Raw genomic sequence first — 21321 nt, forward strand, 5'->3', positions numbered from 1 at the left:
GGCGCTAGAAATAGTCTCCCAAGGTTATCTTCTGGAATTCAAGGGGCTTCCCCCAAGGGGGAGGTTCCACAGGTCTCAATTGTCTTCAGACCACATAAAAAAACAGGCATTCTTACATTGTGTAGAAGACCTGTTAAAAATGGGAGTGATTCATCCTGTTCCATTAGGAGAACAAGGGATGGGGTTCTACTCCAATCTGTTCGTAGTTCCCAAAAAAGAGGGAACATTCAGACCAATCTTAGATCTCAAGATCCTAAACAAGTTTCTCAAGGTTCCATCGTTCAAAATGGAAACCATTCGAACAATTCTTCCTTCCATCCAGGAAGGTCAATTCATGACCACGGTGGATTTAAAGGATGCGTATCTACATATTCCTATCCACAAGGAACATCATCGGTTCCTAAGGTTCGCATTCCTGGACAAGCATTACCAGTTTGTGGCACTTCCGTTCGGATTAGCCACTGCTCCAAGAATTTTCACAAAGGTACTAGGGTCCCTTCTAGCGGTGCTAAGACCAAGGGGCATTGCAGTAGTACCTTACTTGGACGACATTCTGATTCAAGCGTCGTCCCTTCCACAAGCAAAGGCTCACACGGACATTGTCCTGGCCTTTCTCAGATCTCACGGGTGGAAAGTGAACGTAGAAAAAAGTTCTCTATCTCCGTCAACAAGGGTTCCCTTCTTGGGAACAATAATAGACTCCTTAGAAATGAGGATTTTTCTGACAGAGGCCAGAAAATCAAAACTTCTAAACTCTTGTCAAGTACTTCATTCTGTTCCTCTTCCTTCCATAGCGCAGTGCATGGAAGTAATAGGTTTGATGGTAGCGGCAATGGACATAGTTCCTTTTGCGCGAATTCATCTAAGACCATTACAACTGTGCATGCTCAGTCAGTGGAATGGGGATTATACAGACTTGTCTCCGACGATACAAGTAGATCAGAGGACCAGAGATTCACTCCGTTGGTGGCTGTCCCTGGACAACCTGTCACAGGGGATGAGCTTCCGCAGACCAGAGTGGGTCATTGTCACGACCGACGCCAGTCTGGTGGGCTGGGGCGCGGTCTGGGGACCCCTGAAAGCTCAGGGTCTTTGGTCTCGGGAAGAATCTCTTCTCCCGATAAATATTCTGGAACTGAGAGCGATATTCAATGCTCTCAAGGCTTGGCCTCAGCTAGCAAAGGCCAAATTCATACGGTTTCAATCAGACAACATGACGACTGTTGCGTACATCAACCATCAGGGGGGAACAAGGAGTTCCCTGGCGATGGAAGAAGTGACCAAAATCATTCAATGGGCGGAGACTCACTCCTGCCACTTGTCTGCAATCCACATCCCAGGAGTGGAAAATTGGGAAGCGGATTTTCTGAGTCGTCAGACATTTCATCCGGGCGAGTGGGAACTCCATCCGGAAATCTTTGCCCAAATTACTCAGTTGTGGGGCATTCCAGACATGGATCTGATGGCCTCTCGTCAGAACTTCAAGGTTCCTTGCTACGGGTCCAGATCCAGGGATCCCAAGGCGACTCTAGTAGATGCACTAGTAGCACCTTGGACCTTCAAACTAGCTTATGTATTCCCGCCGTTTCCTCTCATCCCCAGGCTGGTAGCCAGGATCAATCAGGAGAGGGCATCAGCGATCTTGATAGCTCCTGCGTGGCCACGCAGGACTTGGTATGCAGACCTGGTGAATATGTCATCGGCTCCACCATGGAAGCTACCTTTGAGACGGGACCTTCTTGTTCAAGGTCCGTTCGAACATCCGAATCTGGTCTCACTCCAACTGACTGCCTGGATATTGAACGCTTGATCTTATCAAAGCGAGGGTTCTCAGATTCTGTCATTGATACTCTTGTTCAGGCCAGAAAGCCTGTAACTAGAAAAATCTACCACAAAATATGGAAAAAATATATCTGTTGGTGTGAATCTAAAGGATTCCCTTGGGACAAGATAAAAATTCCTAAGATTCTATCCTTTCTTCAAGAAGGTTTGGAGAAAGGATTATCTGCAAGTTCTTTGAAGGGACAGATTTCTGCCTTATCTGTGTTACTTCACAAAAAGCTGGCAGCTGTGTCAGATGTTCAAGCCTTTGTTCAGGCACTGGTTAGAATCAAGCCTGTTTACAAACCTTTGACTCCTCCTTGGAGTCTCAATTTAGTTCTTTCAGTTCTTCAGGGGGTTCCGTTTGAACCCTTACATTCCGTTGATATTAAGTTATTATCTTGGAAAGTTTTGTTTTTGGTTGCAATTTCTTCTGCTAGAAGAGTTTCAGAATTATCTGCTCTGCAGTGTTCTCCTCCTTATCTGGTGTTCCATGCAGATAAGGTGGTTTTGCGTACTAAACCTGGTTTTCTTCCGAAAGTTGTTTCTAACAAAAACATTAACCAGGAGATAGTCGTACCTTCTTTGTGTCCGAATCCAGTTTCAAAGAAGGAACGTTTGTTGCACAATTTGGATGTAGTTCGTGCTTTAAAATTCTATTTAGATGCTACAAAGGATTTTAGACAAACATCTTCCTTGTTTGTTGTTTATTCTGGTAAAAGGAGAGGTCAAAAAGCAACTTCTACCTCTCTCTCCTTTTGGCTTAAAAGCATCATCAGATTGGCTTACGAGACTGCCGGACGGCAGCCTCCTGAAAGAATCACAGCTCATTCCACTAGGGCTGTGGCTTCCACATGGGCCTTCAAGAACGAGGCTTCTGTTGATCAGATATGTAAGGCAGCGACTTGGTCTTCACTGCACACTTTTACTAAATTTTACAAATTTGATACTTTTGCTTCTTCTGAGGCTATTTTTGGGAGAAAGGTTTTGCAAGCCGTGGTGCCTTCCATCTAGGTGACCTGATTTGCTCCCTCCCTTCATCCGTGTCCTAAAGCTTTGGTATTGGTTCCCACAAGTAAGGATGACGCCGTGGACCGGACACACCTATGTTGGAGAAAACAGAATTTATGTTTACCTGATAAATTACTTTCTCCAACGGTGTGTCCGGTCCACGGCCCGCCCTGGTTTTTTAATCAGGTCTGATAATTTATTTTCTTTAACTACAGTCACCACGGTATCATATCATTTCTCCTATGCAAATATTCCTCCTTTACGTCGGTCGAATGACTGGGGAAGGCGGAGCCTAGGAGGGATCATGTGACCAGCTTTGCTGGGCTCTTTGCCATTTCCTGTTGGGGAAGAGAATATCCCACAAGTAAGGATGACGCCGTGGACCGGACACACCGTTGGAGAAAGTAATTTATCAGGTAAACATAAATTCTGTTTTCAGACCAGTTCTGGATCTAAAAATATTGAATCGTTATGTAAGAATACCAACATTCAAGATGGTGACTATAAGGACTATTCTGCCTTTTATTCAGCAAGGGCATTATATGTCCACAATAGACTTACAGGATGCATATCTTCATATTCCAATTCATCCGGATCACTATCAGTTCCTGAGATTCTCTTTTCTAGACAAGCATTACCAGTTTGTTGCTCTTCCTTTTAGTCTAGCTACAGCCCCAAGGATCTTTTCGAAGGTTCTCGGTGCCCTTCTCTCTGTAATCAGGGAGCAGGGTATTGCGGTATTTCCTTATTTGGACAATATCTTGGTACTTGCTCAGTCTTTACATTCTGCAGAATCTCACACGAATCAACTTGTGTTGTTTCTTCAAAGACATGGTTGGAGGATCAATTTACCAAAGAGCTCCTTGATTCCTCAGACAAGGGTAACCTTTTTAGGTTTCCAAATAGATTCAGTGTCCACGACTTTGTCTCTTACAGAAAAGAGACGTCTGAAATTGGTTTCAGCTTGTCGAAACCTTCAGTCTCAATCTTTCCCTTCGGTAGCTTTATGCATGGAAATTTTAGGTCTCATGACTGCTGCATCGGACGCAATCCCTTTTGCTCGTTTTCACATGAGACCTCTCCAGCTTTGTATGCTGAATCAATGGTGCAGGGATTATACAAAGATATCACAATTAATATCCTTAAATCCCAATGTTCGTTCTTCTCTGACTTGGTGGTTGGATCACCATCGTTTAGTTCAAGGGGCCTCTTTTGTTCGTCCAACCTGGGCTGTGATCTCAACAGATGCGAGTCTTTTAGGTTCGGGAGCTGTATGGGGATCTCTGACAGCGCAGGGGGTTTGGGAATCTCAGGAGGCAGGATTACCAATCAATATTTTGGAACTCCGTGCGATTTTCAGGGCTCTTCAGTTCTGGCCTCTTCTGAAGAGAGAATCGTTTATTTGTTTTCAGACAGACAATGTCACAACTGTGGCATATGTCAATCATCAAGGGGGGACTCACAGTCCTCAGGCTATGAAAGAAGTATCTCGGATACTTGTATGGGCGGAATCCAGCTCCTGTCTAATTTCTGCGATTCACATACCAGGTATAGACAATTGGGAAGCGGATTATCTCAGTCGCCAGACGTTACATCCGGGTGAATGGTCTCTTGACCCAGAGGTATTTCTTCAGATTGTACAAATCTGGGGGCTTCCAGAAATAGATCTGATGGCCTCTCATCTAAACAAGAAACTTCCCAGGTATCTGTCCAGATCCAGGGATCCTCAGGCGGAAGCGGTGGACGCGTTGTCACTTCCTTGGAATTATCAACCTGCTTATATCTTTCCGCCTCTAGTTCTTCTTCCAAGAGTGATTTCCAAAATCCTAATGGAGCGTTCGTTTGTACTGCTGGTGGCTCCAGCATGGCCGCACAGGTTTTGGTATGCGGATCTCGTTCGGATGGCAAGTTGCCAACCTTGGATACTTCCGTTAAGGCCAGATCTTCTATCTCAAGGCCTATTTTTCCATCAGGATCTCAAATCATTAAATTTAAATTTGAAGGTATGGAGATTGAAGGTATGGAGATTGAACGCTTAATACTTAGTCATAGAGGTTTCTCTGATTCAGTGATTAATACTATGTTACAGGCTCGTAAATCTATTACTGAGTCTGGAAGACTTATATTTCTTGGTGTTCTTCACATAAATTCTCTTGGCATTCTTTTAGAATTCCTAGAATTTTACAATTTCTTCAAGATGGTTTGGATAAAGGTTTGTCTGCAAGTTCCTTGAAAGGACAAATCTCTGCTCTTTTGGTTCTTTTTCACAGAAAGATTGCTAATCATCCTGATATTCATTGTTTTGTACAGGCTTTGGTTCAAATCAAGCCTGTCATTAAGTCAATTTCTCCTCCTTGGAGTCTCAATTTGGTTCTGAGGGCTTTGCAGGCTCCTCCGTTTGAACCTATGTATTCTCTGGATATTAAATTATTTTCCTGGAAAGTTTTGTTCCTTTTGGCCATCTCTTCTGCTAGTAGAGTTTCTGAATTATCTGCTCTTTCTTGTGAATCTCCTTTTCTGATTTTTCATCAGGATAAGGCGGTGTTGCAGACTTCATTTAAATTTTTACCTAAAGTTGTGAATTCTAACAACATTAGTAGAGAAATTGTTGTCCCTTCATTGTGTCCTAATCCTAAGAATTCTCTGGAGAGATCTTTACATTCTTTGGATGTAGTTAGAGCTTTGAAATATTATGTTGAAGCAACTAAAGATTTCAGGAAGACTTCTAGTCTATTTGTTATCTTTTCAGGTTCTAGGAAAGGTCAGAAGGCTTCTGCCATTTCTTTGGCGTCTTGGTTAAAGTCTTTGATTCATCATGCTTATGTGGAGTCGGGTAAATCCCCGCCTCAAAGGATTACGGCTCATTCTACTAGGTCAGTTTCTACTTCCTGGGCTTTTAGGAATGAAGCTTCTGTTGATCAGATTTGCAAAGCAGCAACTTGGTCTTCTTTGCATACTTTTACTAAATTCTACCATTTTGATGTTTTCTCTTCTGAAGCAGTTTTTGGTAGAAAAGTACTTCAGGCAGCCGTTTCAGTTTGATTCTTCTGCTTATAATTTTAGTTTTTTTCATTATAAGATTAAAACTTTTTGATTTGGTTTGTGGATTATTTTTTCAGCGGAATTGGCTGTCTTTATTTTATCCCTCCCTCTCTAGTAACTCTTGCTTGGAAGTTCCACATCTTGGGTATCTGCTATCCCATACGTCACTAGCTCATGGACTCTTGCTAATTACATGAAAGAAAACATAATTTATGTAAGAACTTACCTGATAAATTCATTTCTTTCATATTAGCAAGAGTCCATGAGGCCCACCCTTTTTTGTGGTGGTTATGATTTTTTTTGTATAAAGCACAATTATTCCAATTCCTTATTTTTTTGATGCTTTTGCTCCTTTTTTTATCACCCCACTTCTTGGCTATTCGTTAAACTGAATTGTGGGTGTGATGAGGGGTGTATTTATAGGCATTTTGAGTTTTCGGAAACTTTGCCCCTCCTGGTAGGAATGTATATCCCATACGTCACTAGCTCATGGACTCTTGGTAATATGAAAGAAATGAATTTATCAGGTAAGTTCTTACATAAATTATGTTATACTTCAAAAATAGACAGGCACTCTCTATGATATATATATTTTTCTGTCTGAGGAAGGGGCTAAATACCCCGAAACGTCACAATAAAAAGAAAAAACTTTGGATTTAACACCGGAGAGTGCCTGTCTATTTTTGAAGTGTGGATACAAATGTTCAGGAGCACCCTGGATAATTGCCTTATTTTTTTGGAGAGTGCTGGTCTATAATTGAATGAAGTATGTATATATATAAACATTTTCTTGTAAGTGAAGAACATTGGAATGTAAAATATGTACACGTAAAACACATTAAACATTATATCTATATGTATGTATGTATACATGTGTATTTATGTGGTCTCATGTATACACATACACACACATATATATATAATGTGTTATAGATACCTGTATATATTGTGACAGGAACACTTTTAACCACGGTCTTCTAGGGCACAAATGCAGCACAGGACAATCCACTGTAGTTTAAAAAGCTTTATTTTTCACAGCAATAACAAACAGGCAGTTCATTTCCAAAAGAGGGAAATCCTTCCTCTGCAGCAAAGTTAAGTGCTTTTAAATGTGTCCCAGCACTTCACAGCATTCCACAACTGCTTTGTAAAAATAATGTCCTTTTATAGTTCACAGGAACAAAAGTCTTTTTACACAGTGTAACACACACACACACCAGCTTCTGTAGCTGTGTAACTAACTCTCAAGGCCTAAGTGAGGCTGCTATTTAAACCCTCACAACTTCTAATTAGCCAAACCTGTGATTAGCTGCTGGACAGCTTCACAGCTGTCTGGGATAATGGCCCACCCTCTCTCCAATTATCCCAAACCCCAGGGACCCAGAACACAGTTAATCAACTGCATAATCAAATACACACTCTTTCTCCCTGGGGTTTTAACTGAAAGGAGAAATAGCATGTACAATGCTTGGTCTTAAATATCTTCCATTTATAACCAGGCCTTGCTTTCTGTCACAATATTCATATACATTATATAGGTATGTATGTATCTCACTCTCTCTCTCTCTCTCTCTCTCTTATATGCATATTTATTTAAAAATAAAAATAACATTTTCTTCTATGTGAAGAACATTGGAATAAAAAATTGGCATAGTTACCTTCAGGTTTAGCGCTGTTGGCCTAATGCAGTGTCGGGTTAGCGTGCAAAAGATAACTGTTAGGGTTTTTTTTTCTTCTTAAAAGCATGCTCCCTCAAAGTCTATGGGAAGAAGAAGTTAATGCAGTCTCAATATCCGAAGTCCTGAAGTTAGTGCGGATTGGGTTTTGCTCACAGGCTAACTTTATATTTTCAACTTGTAATATGCACGCTAACCTACCAGCTTTTTATAGATTACTTCTGGCGGTGGTAGCTTGCGAGTGCTGCATAGTGTTTCACTTGTAATCTGGCCCTTAGTCACTTAAGATACTGTGTAATCTTTAGAGGGACAGTAAAGTCAAAATTAAAGAGGATACTATTTTAAACTGCTTTCCAATTTACTTCTCTTATCAAATATGCTTCGTTCTCTTGGTATCCTTTTTAAAAAAATAAATATTCAAACGGCTCAGGAGCAGCAATGCACTACTGGTAGTTCGATACTGATTGGTTGCTGCATGTATGTTTATTTTGTCATTGGCTCACTGTGTTTAGCTAGCTCCCAGTATTTTTAAAGGATTTTTTGTCTCAGTGCCCTTTATTTCAGGGCTTTGTCTATTGTTTATATTTGGACCTGGACTCTTAATTAGGACGCAGATATTTACTCAGATAAGGTCAGTGATAATCTCAAGATATCTTAAAAATTTGGGTTAAACTACGTATTATTTTTTTTACTGTTTTGTGATATATTTTTATTTATTTATGTTTATCTTTCAAAGCGGTTGAACTTTTGGCGCTAAATGATGGACAGCTTCAGTTTATTTTGCTCTTGTGCTTTTCAGCAAAGTGCAATATTGTTTTTATATTTTACATATATTTCAGTACATGTCTCCAAAAGAATAAAGAATTTCAGCTTGTAGTAGCGCATGCCGGCAGGACAAAAAACATTAGCATAATTTTGAGTCAAAATCTCAATTTACACTTTTGTTTTCAAGGATTGTGCTGAAAATGAACCCCATTGCGGTGCACTCTGTCTTGGAGCGGATAGCGCAAGAAGAGGATGATGAAGGAGATGGACGTTTTCAAGAGGATGACGAAGGCGCATCTCATTCCCTAAAAGATGTTTGTGACCTGAGACGCCCGGAGCCTTCCCCTTTCTCCTCTCGAAGAGTCATGTTTGAGAATGAGGAGGTAACGTTCCCTTTACCATTTTCTGTCCTGTTCACCATTTGTTGCCTTTATTTCTCAGCCTTAACCTTTCTACCCCAGCTAATTTGAGAGCTATTTTCTCTCATTCTCTCTGCCTCACTTCAGACTCATTGCATTAATTACAACAAGACTGATTGGCTTTTATGTTTTGTCAGTCAGTTAGGGGAGACAGACACTTTTTCTTTAAAGGGACATTAAAGTCCTAATTAGACATCCATGATTTAGACAGAGCATACAATTTTAAACAACTTTCCAATTTACTTCTATTATTGTATTTGCTTCCTTCTCTTGTTATCTATTGCTGAAAGGTTTATCTAGGAAAGCTCAGGAGCAGCAAATAACCTAGGTTCTAGCTGCTGATTGGTGGCTGAATATATATACTGCTTTTCATTGGCTGCTCCTTCAACAAATGAAACCAAAAGAATGAAGCACACTTGAAAAAAATTGGGTTTTATGTTTCTTTAAGTCAAATAAAAGAGGGCATTTAAAAAATATATTACATTTTGTGTTTGTTTATTTTTTTTACATTTAAAAAAATTCATCTTCCTGTAATGAATCAATCAATATTTGTGTCAGGCTTCTAGAGGGTTGTTTATCACCACCAGTAGAGGTATAGTACATATCCTTACCAGCCAGTGAGGATTAGTAGGACATACATGACTGATACTGCAGTATTAGTTAAAGGGACATGAAACAAGTTGGGATAGAGACAAAATATAATAATATGTACTTTAATTACTTTACCTGCAAATTTATATTGCAGTGCTTCGCCTTTATCCCTTTCTTTTGAGTTTCTGAATTGTAAACCTCTAACTCCCCCCCACACATTTCCTTCTATGGCTGTATCTATATCCATTGTTCTTTTGGTAGAATACAAAAAATGCATAGGGATTATCTGCTGGAGCATGCCTAGAAGCTGTGAACTCAGTTGAAATACAATGCCTGTGTCTAAACACTGATAAGAGGGACGGAGTTGGCTGTTCCAGGCAGCTTAGCTATGTAATTAATTTTGCTTATTTTTTAAAATTATTTTAAAATACTTGCCAGCAAATTTTAAACAATGTTTTTACGCAGCATTTTTTAAAATTAATTAGCCCTTTTAGGATATGCACAGATCTCAACCTGTTTTATGGCACTTTAAAATTAAATTGCACTTACTTAAAGGGACAGTCTACCCCAAACCTGTTATCGTTTAAAAAGATAGATAACACCTTTACTACCCATTCCCCAGCTTTGCACAAACAACTTTATTATATTAATATACTTTATAGCATTAAACCTCTAAATTTCTGCCTGTTTCTAAACCACTTCCTAAAGCCTCTTATCATGTTTTTTTAAAATTAGCTTTTCACAACAAGAGACTGCAAGTTTATGTGAGCCATATAGATAAAATTGTGTGCAATCTTGTGGAGTTGTGCAGAAACCAGCAGAAAAATGCAAGTCAATAGATAATAAATAAATAGCACTGAGATAAGGGGCAGTCTGCAGAGACTTAGATACAAAGTTATCACAGGTAAAAAGTATATTCATATAACTGTATTGGTTATGCAAATCTGGGAATGGGTAATAAATGGAATAACCTTTTTAAACAATAAACATTTTCAAGTAGACTGTCCCTTTTAAAGGGGCATTAAACACTTCTTTGCTTTTATGTGATATTTGTCCTCCCTTAAAAGGTTAAAATGCAAAATTTGTTACCCAAATTTTCAAAATGCTTTAATTTGCCTAAACTATATCTAATTTACCGCAATAACAGGTCACATAATTTGCTTTTTGGCCTCTTTTGGGAGCTTGAGACAAGCACATTTTAAACAAGAAGTAAGATGTGTTTAAAGTCCTTTTAACCACATTTGTTCAGGCAAGGTTTTAGCAAGTTTCAATGCTTCTTTTTGATGTTCGTAATATTTTTGAGCATAAATTTTGTTTAAAAGGAAACTGGATTGTGGAATAGTCTGCGTGAAGAGTGGTAATGTATAAAAGGAAACTGACACCCAAACATCTTCAAAAGGGAAAAAAATAAAAAATAATTACATACTTTCCAATTTACTTTATTCTCTTTTTTTATGTTGTTGGAAAGTATCTAGGTTGGCTCAGGTGCGTGCACGCTCGCTAACTTGGTATGCTCTCCAACAAAGAATACCATCGGAACAAAGTAAATACTAGTTTATAGTTGCATGCTCTATCTGAATCATGAAAGAAAGTTTCATGCCCCTTGTTCTCTAAATTTTGTCTAAAAGAGACTGGTTCAAGATTTATTATAGAAAGAAATAAGTTCCTACACTAAATTAGGTCCCAGAACCCAGATGCTCTTCCTGTTTACTTTTTCTCAAACAAAAATATTTTTATCCTGTTTAACAGCTGCTTTTTCATATACAAAATAGAAAAAAATTGTGTATTATGTAAAAGTTTATAGGGTTCAATACGCATCTGTATTTCTTCTATGCAGTTTTTACCTCCTTTGTTTGCATTTACATGTGTTTACTATTTTAACAGTTAAAGGGACGCTCAAGTCAAAATTAAACCTTTATGATTCAGATAGATCATGCAATTAAAAAAACAAGTTTCCAATTTCCTTCCATTAACAAAATGTGCACAGTCTTTTTATATTTACACTTTTTGAGTCACCAGCACCTATTGAGAGTGTGCAAGAATTCACAGAATATACCTTTATACATTTGTGATTGGCTGATGGCTGTCACATGATGAAGTGGAAATAGACATAACTTTTAAAGTTCAGACTAAGTGCTAATGCATTGTCTTTTTATCATGCATTTGTTGTCTGTGCAAATCTACTGTATTTACTGGTCCTTTAACATTTAGTTTATATGGTACAGATTTACTTAACTGCTGCCAAATTTTCGCACAAGACTGTAAGGCACAATGATGTGCGGAAAAAAAGTAGAATAAATGTTTGCAAATTTAAAGTCACATTTAAAGGGACAGTCTAGTCCAAAATAAACTTTGATTAATCAGATAGGGCATGCAATTTTAAACAACTTTCCAATTTACTTATACAACCAATTTTGCTTTGCTTTCTTGGTATTCTTAGTTGAAAGCTAAACCTAGGGGTTTCATATGCTAATTTCTTAGACCTTGAAGGCCGCCTCTAAGTGACGCTACTATCTGTCACACTTGAAGGGCCGTGTTCCTGTTCCACGGCGTAGATTCCAGTAAGATCGTTTCATTTTACTTTACTTATGGATGTATTGTCATGAAGTACAACTGTTTAACCGAGAGGGGCTACAGCATTTCAGGGATAACTTTAAGACAGGGTCTCAGTGAGGCTCCTTTTATCTTGGAATCGAGGGTTAATATCTCCTGAGGGGGGTTATTAAACCGGGCGTGGTCACGTTTTATTTCTTCATTTCCGTATTCCTGACCCTGTGACGATGGAGAAATTCTGTTTCGCTAGAGTCTGGGTCATAGGAGGTGGTGAGTGCCCCAGCCATTGGAGGTGTTAGGTGCCATTTCTATTTTTCTTGTTGGTCCATTCTTTCAATATCCAAGTTATGGAGGATTCTGATTTTTTGGAGACGGATGTCTCTGATTCTGCTTCTTACGAAGAATATGAATTGTCTCGGGAGATACATGCCCATCAGTTATGTTCCAAATGCCATTTTAGAGTGCTCCGTTCCCTGGGATCGGGGACTTTGGGGTCCACTGAGCCATCCGCCTCTGGGGATTCCGTTTCCCGTGAGGCGGGTCCCCTACAAACTTCCCTTACGACGCTAGCAGGTGTCCCAAATGCTGTTTATCCTTCTCCGGAAGGTGGCTTGTTTCCTCCAGAGGTTACTGCATGGCCATATCTTTGGCGCTGGCGAATTTACATCTCCCAGGAGTGTATTTATGATATTGTCCGTGTTCTATTAACCAGGGCTCGTCAGGTGTGGGATCGCCTTGTCGAGTTCGGCCCTCTGGGGAAGCGATTTTCCCCTGGGCCAGGGTCATCAGTACCCCGGCGGAGGTAAGTTTTGCTTTTTGTTGTAGACTGGTGTGCCTTTTATGTACTGCTGAGGCACGTTTTGGCGCTGCTGGAGGATCCCACTCTGAACCTGGCCTTTGTGTACTGCTGAGGCACGTTTTGGCGCTGCTGGAGGATCCCACTCTGAACCTGGCCACCAGGAGGAGGCAGAGACCACCAGCCAAAGGCTTAAATACCTCCTCCACTTCCTCATAATCCCAGTCATTCTTTGCCTTCGTCACAGGAACCAACGATGGAGGATTCTGTTACTTTAGAGGGCACTCCCTCTATTCCTAATGAGTAATTCCTGTTTTATATGGAGAGGATGCCTTAGTTCCGCCCTCTCAATTATGTTCCATATGCCTTGATAATGTGATAATATCAAACATGTTTGATACCACAGAGCCGTCTACCGCTGAGGAGTTGTCGTACAGTGAGGTGCATACCCTACAATCTTATATCTCTACACATGCAGTTTTGCCGTAGCATTGCTAATCCTCCATCTAGAGGGGGGCTTTTTTTGTCCATACGTTACTGCGCAGTTCAGACAACGGTGTCTGCGGCTTTAATGCTTTACCTCGCCCTGCTAAGCTCAAGCAAAAGGTTACATATTGCACTCCTTCCCAGAGTACATCAGATAATTTATTGGATTTAATTGAGGTTTATCCGAGGATGAAGTTCTTTCTGAGACTTCGGGGTATGAACATTGTCGGTCCGAGTCCGCTGCCTCTAAATCTCTGGCTGCGGAGGAACCAGACTTTAGTTTAGGAATTTGCGCTTTCTTCTATAGGAAGTTTTTGGAGAATTCAGAGGTCCCAGAGGCCAAAATGCCTGCTGAACCTTTAATTCCTAAATTGGATAAATTTTGAGGACAGGGTGGTACCTTATCCTTCCCTGATCCTGTTAGATGGCGAACATTATTGTGAATGAATGGGACAGGATTGGAATTATTTTCCCTCTCTTCTCCCTTTAACAAATTGTCACCGGTCCTGGACTCTCAATGGAGTAGTGGGGTTCCTTCCCTAAATGGGATGGCGTTATCTTCACCCTTGCTAAACGTGCTACTATCCCGCTTGAGGATAGATCTTTGTTTGAAGAGCCCATGGATAAAGGATGGAAACTCTGTTAAGAAAGTTGTTTCAACATATGGGATATTTGTTTCAATTGGCGGCGGCTGTTGCCACAGTTACTGGAGAACCTACCTTCAGGAGTGACTCCTTATAGTATTGATCGGGGTGGAGGGTCCCCTCGACGTTACGCATAAAAGATTTATGGCCTTGAGGGTTGTTAATTATTTTATCTGTGCTGATATTAAGCAGTTTATTCGGTTGAATGCTATGGCTTCAGCTTTTTCTGTTCAGGCCTGTCGGGCTCTGGCTGGAGTCATGATCTGCGGATATGGCTTCTAAGACTTCTCTCCCTTAAAGGGAATGATTTTGTCTGGTCTAGGCCTAGACTCAATTATCTCCTCGGTCTCAGGGGGCAAGGGTATATGAACTAATCCAAGGGACGGCTTTTGTTCTTTTAGTTTTGATAAAGCCCATGTCAGCAGTCCTCCGCTAAGCTGGAGCAAACCAAGAGCTCTTGGAAGCTGACTCAGTCCTGGAATAAATCCAAGCAGAGCAAGAAGCCCGCCTAGTCGACGTTGGCTTGAATGGGCGGTCCCCGGTCCTCTTCTGGATCGTGTAGGGGGCAGTATGTCGCTCTTTTCAGTTGTTTGGTTCAGGGACGTGCAGGATCCATGGGTCCTGAAGGTCATAGCTCAGGGTTACAATATGGCTTTTAAGTCTCAGCCACCCAAGGGCAGATTCCTCCTGTCTTCCTGATCAGAAAAGAGGAAAGTCTTTCTGGGGTGTGTACGGGATCTGTCATCTAGGAGTTATTGTCCCAGGGCCTATGGCAGTGAGATGTTTGGGATGCTATTCAAACCTTTCGTGGTCCCTAAGAAGGAGGGAACTTTCTGTCTGATTCTGGACCTAAAGTGCTTAAGCAGGTTTTTAAATGTCCCCTTGTTTAAGATGGAGACAATAAGGTCCACTCTTCCCTTCATTTGAGAGGGGTAGTTCATGACCACGATAGATCTGAAGGATGCTACCTTTATGTACCAATCCTCAAGGACCACTTCCAGTTCCTAAGGTTTGCATTCCTGGACCAGCACTTCCAGTTATTGCCCTTCTGTTTGGTCTAGCTAAAGAAATTTTTCGAAGAGTGGACCATTCAAAATATCGCCTCTGTCTTCTTCGATCCCATGGATGGCAGATAATCTAGAGAGAGTTCTCTTGTATCAAGTACAAGTATAGAATTCTCTGGTACTATAATTGTCTCCATAGACATGAGAATATTTCTAACAGACCAGACATGTTGCAAGCTAGCTTCAACATGTCTTGCCCTCCAGATCTCCTTAAGGCCATCTGTGGCTCGATGTATGGAGGTGATTGATCTCATGGTGTCCAGCTTGGACATCATTTCCTTTGCCAGGTTTCACCTCAACTGCGCATGCTGAAGTATTGGAACAGCGATCATTCGGTTCTGTCTCAACAGATTTCTCAGGACAACCAATCGGGAGAATCGATCTCTTGGTGGTTTTGTTCGGATCACTTGTCCTGAGGGACGTCTGTCTCAAGACCATCCTGGGTGCTTGTGACTACGGTTGCGAGTCTGTCAGGATTGGGAGCTGTTTGGGGTGCCTGGAGAGGTAAAGCTCCCTCCTGATCTCATTTTGGATCTTCGGGCAATATACAGTGCTCTGAAGGCTTGGCCTCTGCTGGGTTTGTCCCAGTTAATCAGATCCAATCAAGCAATATATCCTCGGTGACTTACATCAACCATCAGGAAGGAACGAGAAGCTCCCTAGTGTTGAGGGAAGTATCTTGGATTCTGGTGTGGGGGAGACTCGCATTTGTTTGCTGTCAGCGACCCACATTCAGGGTGTGGACAACTGGGTAGTGGATTTCCTCAGCAGACAATCCTTCCTTCAGGGAGAATGGTCTCTCTATCCCGAGTGTTTGCAGAGATTTGCAAGAGGAAGATCCTATAACGTCTCAATACCAAGCTACCCAGAATGGGGATCGAGATGCAGGGATACTCTGGCGGAGTTAACAGATGCATTAGCGGTGCCTTGGAGGTTCAATCTGATTTATCCTTTACGACCGTTACCACTACTTCCTAGTGTAGTGGCTCGAGTCAAGCAGGCATCAGTGATACTGACCGCTCCGTCTTGGCCACAAAGGATATGGTTCGCGGATCTAGTGGGGATGTCATCATCTCCCATATGGAAGTAACCTTGTCGCAGGGATCTGCTGACCAAGGTCTCTTTGTTCATCAATGTCTAGATTCTCTAAGGCTGACTGCGTGGAGATTGAACGCTTAGTTCTACCCAAGAGAGGGTTTTCTGAGAGAGTTATTTTTGCTCTCATTCAAACTCGTTAGCTGGTTGCTTGTCGCATCTATCAATAAGGTTTGGAGGACCTACTTATTCTGTTCTCCAGGATGAACTGGAGAAGGACTTGCTGTTAAGTCCCCTGAAGGGACAGTTTTCGGCCCTGTCTGTGTTACTGCACAAGAGGTTTGCAGAGCTTCCAGATGTGCAGCCATTTGTTGAGGCTCTGCTGGGATCATACCTGTGTTTAGATCTAAGGCTCCTCCTTGGAGTTTAAATCTTGTTCCTTTTCTACTGGCTATTGCTTCTGCGCTTCTGTGATTGCTGCCCTGCAATGCATCCCTCCTTATCTGGCTTTTCATGCCGATAAGTCTGTTCTATGAACCAAGTTAGGTTTTTTCCTAAGGTTGTGTCAATTCGCAACATCAATCAAGAGATTGTGGTTCCTTTCTTATGGCCTAATCCTTCTTCATCGAAGGAATGTTTACAACGTATTCTGGATGTAGTTTGTGCCTTGAAGTTCTATCTTAGGGCCACGAAGGAATTTAGACAAACCTCTTTCTCCGTTTGTTCTCGTTTCCGGGAAGTGTAGGAGTCGGAGGGCCTCTTCGACTACCTTATCTTTTTGCCTGAGGAGTGTCATCCGTTTAGCATAGAAACAGCGGGGCATAAGCTTCCTTTGAGGATTACGGCTTATTCTACGAGAGCAGTGGTTTCCTCCATTTGTAAGGCGGCTATCTGCAGCTGTGGACTCTTCCCATATTAAGATGGAAAACATAAATCATGCTTACCTGATAATTTAATTTCCATCTGTATGGGAAGAGTCCACAGCTCCCGCCCGTGTTCTCCGATGGGTGGCCCTATATTTGACTTTTTTTTTTTTCTGGCACCTTTTTCACCCTGATATTTCTCCTACTGTTCTTTGTTCCCTCTGGCAGAATGACTGGGGTTATGAGGAATTGGGGTAGGTATTTAAACCTTTGGCTGGGGTGTCTTTGCCTCCTCCTGGTGGCCAGGTTCAGTATTTCCCACAACTAAGGAATGCAGCAGTGGACTCTTCCCATACAGATGAAAATAAAATTATCAGGTAAGCATAATTTATGTTTTTATTTAAGTCCGGTCAGGATGTATTTTGTTTTATTTTGTAAAGCTCACGTCTGTTATATTTCCTTTGGAAACTTTATTCTCTGGAATCTGATACTTGCGATTTTGTGATCGCATTGATGCTTCAACGGAAGTGATTTGAAGAAGTTGGGACATTGTTTCCATCTACCTTTTCTCTGTTTTATTTGTCTATCCCGGTGCGACTTTTTATGGCCTTGGACAGTTTTGGGTGCCCGTTGGTTTCAGGCTGGTTCTGACTGGGTAATACTTCTGTTCCTTGAGGTCTGTATCAGATAATTGATGCCCGTTATACCTGGCTGGTCCGGTTGGGGCACTGAGGTGGTTATCTCTCTGTTGTTTGTATTACGTTCCTTGTTTTCGTTACAAGTTACAGCTAGTATTTTCGTGCTAGGATGGCAAAATGGTCCTTGTTATCTCTCTGGGGGCATATGAGTGGATTGTGTTCAGTCCTCATTGGCCTATCCATACTTAGCGGGCGGGGTCTCTGAGATGGATCCCGCTACGGCATACTCAGAAGGCTCCTGGTTCTTCCGGAGCTAGAGTTTTACTCTTTCCTTAATAGGTTGAGGATTCCATGGAAATTTGTGGTGCCAGTTTCTGTTGTTGTTGTCCTTGCCTCTGTTGGAGGCTTCTTTGGGGTCTGTTCCCTTGATGGGGTACCTCTTCACTCGGGTCGAGGTTGCCTGGTCTTTGTCCTTTTTCCTTGAGGACAGCCTTTTGGCCGTCTGTTTTGGGAAGTTCAGGGGCTTTTGGTTTTTCCTCCTATGTTGTTTCCTTTTTTTTCCTGTGTTAGCCTCTGCTTATGGGGTTCGCACCCGCCAGGTATTAGGATGATCGTCATTCAGTCATTCCTTGAGTGTGGGGCTTCCGGTAGGATGATCCCGTGAGGATCTTGGAAACTGGTCTCTTCTTATCAACTCTGAATCCATAGGGTTGATATATGTTCTCGTGGATTCACTTAGTCCTTGAACTTCAAGGGTGTTGTCCCTAGTGCCTTTTGGGTACCAGAGTAGCTGTGTGGCTTTTGTCATTGCCTAACACCTTTTTGGTGGGGAGTTGGATCCCGCTATGGGTGTTCTCTATGCTCTGGATCTGGGACTCTTACGAGTGAGTTCATTATCAATGTCTGTGATATGATCGAAATGCCTCGCCTGGGGTGCCAGATCTGCTCCGGATGAGGTAACCCGGTGGTTCCGCTAGGGCTTTTTGCTTGCTTCAATCCGGCTCCGGGTTCCGGATGCCAGGGTTTTTTGCTCCGGTCCTTCATTGGAATTTGGAGGTTCCTGATCATTTTAGATTGGAACGGCCCAGTTTCCTGAGTCAGGGGCATCTTCTGCTATTATGGGCAGATTTTTTTCTCCTTTTCGGTGAATTTAGTCCTTTTCTACTGGGTCAGTATGAGTGACCGGATCGGTACTGGTCTTTTGAGTCAGTTTTCGGCTTCACCCCAAATCGTTGTGTGCCGTTGAGCGGGTTTTCTGTGTTTTTTCCACCCCTTTGGGTGGTAGATTTGCCTTTCCTCTGTACCTGACTGGTACTCGGAGGAACTGTTCCTCTCCTTTGTGACGAGGTACTCTCTGTTTTGCCAACCTATCGATGTTGACATTGGGAGTTGCGCCTGGTTCCCTCTGGTATAGCTTAGTGGTTAGCACACCTTGGTGGTAAACCAAAGGTCGAGAGTTTGAATCCACCCACAGCTGCTGGTTCTTTGTGTTGTGGCTTATTCGCCTGCCGTTGGAATTTAGAGAGCTTGTTGTCAGCTAAAGCTCCTGGTTCTTTTTCCAAGTTCCTAGAGGTTTTCCCTTGGGAGAGGCTTATCCTTCGGTAGAGGGAGCTGCGACAGGGTTTTGTTACCCGAGCCCTTTTTACTTCCCGAAGGTCTTTGTGGCAGGGGATAATTTATCCCCTGTTTTTAGGACATGTCAGTCGCTTGTTGCTGGTCCTTTTTAACCGAGCAGGATCTGTGATCTGTTTGCTCTGTTGCTTTGGTCCATGGGTTTGTGAGCCTTTTCTTAGGTGGCTCTGCTCCTTCTTTCTGTCTTTTATGGGGAGGAGTTGTCCTGTATTACTTTGGAGTCTTCTTCTGAAGATGGTTGTGTGCAGTCTACTTGCTTTCTGGTGTTGACGGCTTGTGTTTGTCTATCAATCTTAGGGAGCAAGGCCTATGTTTTTCTGAATATTTATATATTCTGCGGCTGTTTTTCTGCGGTTCACGGGGACGTTTTTGTCTTCGGTTGCCTATCCTGGGTACGTTTTGTACTCTGCTTAATAGAAGAGTTATCTTCTCCTTTTCAGGTTTACAGGGCTTCTTTGATAAAAATCCTTGGATGCTATGCAGACTGGGGGTCTGGGTTTTTTCCTCCTGTTGTTTCTGCTGGATCGGTAGGGTTCTTTTACAGCGCTTTGCCCGGTTTCTCCTGGACTTCACTCTGGAAGTTTCCCTTTGGGTTCTTTGGTGCCCAATTTTGTTGTTTCGGGGGGTCCTTTTAGACTCTCTTATCTGTGTTATCTTCCCTTCTGGGAGAATATGACTGTTTTCCCTTCCTTCTGGTAGGGGGTGATTCTGCGGGATCAAGTGTCTGGTTGACTGTGTTTCTTCAGAGGCTTGTTGGCTCAGCGGTCTCTAGCAATGGGCTTTCTGGGCTAACTGTTGGACAGTTTCCTTGGGCCTTTTCCTTCCCGGCTTTGGACGAAGCTGGTTTTTGTTGGGTAATTTTTGGGTGTTCAGGCCTGGTGCCCTCCGAATGCGCCGCCTTTGTACCCTCCCGTTTAGCATTCAGTGTCCTCTATAGCTTGGGTATTGTTTTCCCAAAAGTAATGAATGCAGCTGTGGACTCTTCCCGTTAATGAAGAAAAACTTTTTAAATTATGCTTACCTGATAATTTTCTTTTCTTCAGACGGCTCCCCGTCCGTGTTTTTTTTGTGTGGGGCGACCGTAATTTTTTTTCTTGATCTATCTATGATTCTGGGTTACTAAACCAGAGTGGTTATCTCTGGCCATATCTCTGTTCTCAGCATACTGAAACAATACTTCAGGGCAAATCAGCCACTACCACAAAGAAGGAAAGTGCGCAGCTAAACTATGGATGCACTAGACAGATGGGAGACATTGATTCTGCAGGCAATTCAGATTCACTTCTCTACTCTAGAACAGCAGCTCTCTAAAATCCTTTTCCCTGCAAGTAAGAGGATATCAGATGGCATGACAGCAGAAGAGGAGCTGACTCGGACAGATTGGATCTATACAATGAAGGGAACAACCCATGGCCCTGTCGGTGGCCAACTTCTGCAACCCTTGGCAGTAATGCCGGAGGACATAAACAAAGATTCACCACTCCAACTATATATCTCAGCTGAAGAAGTGCGCCATTGTGAGACACCCCGCACTGACTTAATCCCATGCGATGCAGACGACCCTGGGGAGCAGGCCACTACACACCTATGGCGCACAAGTGCCAGAGTAACAGTCCTGCAAACCGCTATGCAAACTCTAATGCACACGCCTTATATCTTGACGCTAAGGGGGCAGGGACCTGGCGACCCAGGCTATGATTGTCATGTATTAGCCTGTAAGACGGTCTCTGAGGACGCTACCGTACACTGGTCTGAAGAAGAGTCAGCTGCCACAACAATTTTACTATCAGATCGTTACTTCCAAGAGGTTAAGGGGATCGAGTATATAACTCTACTGCGACCCCACAACATTCCTATCACACAGGATCTGGACAGTACTGGTGTGGGGTAAGCTACTACACTTTTCATGGCAGAAACTGCGTTTACCTCTTGGTGCGGTGACTGCATAAGAACTGCTGCTATAGTTAATTACCCACAGGAACTATCCATAATGTTACAGAGGTCTAGTACCTTAGATCTCGCGCTAGGAATAGGTTCGTTGTCAAGATATGCAGCTTTACCATGCTGGACATTCATTATCTGATCCATTTACTTCCTCTGATGGCATTATATCTATAAGTTTGTATGATTACTGTCTAAGAATATTTGTTTGTTTTTTTTCTTCTTAGATTCGTTTCCACTAGTTATCTTAGATTTTTAGAATCTAATCCTGCTAGAGATATTATTAAGACTGTTAATACAAGCCTATCATTTTTGTTTGTTCTTTAGTAGTTTTCTATATGGTT

The 21321-nt window shown here is 42.1% G+C and overlaps 1 protein-coding gene across 2 annotated transcripts in view; it reads left to right on the forward strand.

Annotated features, from left to right (window-relative positions):
• The window catches only part of ATG2B (autophagy related 2B), a 516631-nt gene that overhangs the window by 145223 nt on the left and 350087 nt on the right, over window positions 1–21321 (forward strand). For both annotated transcript variants that reach the window (XM_053697497.1, XM_053697498.1), the window contains exon 17: window positions 8503–8698. In XM_053697497.1, coding sequence (XP_053553472.1) covers window positions 8503–8698 — 196 coding nt within the window. The remainder of the gene's footprint in view (window positions 1–8502; window positions 8699–21321) is intronic.

The sequence above is a fragment of the Bombina bombina genome, chromosome 1 (assembly GCF_027579735.1).
Source record: "Bombina bombina isolate aBomBom1 chromosome 1, aBomBom1.pri, whole genome shotgun sequence".
Taxonomy (NCBI): Eukaryota; Metazoa; Chordata; class Amphibia; order Anura; family Bombinatoridae; genus Bombina; species Bombina bombina.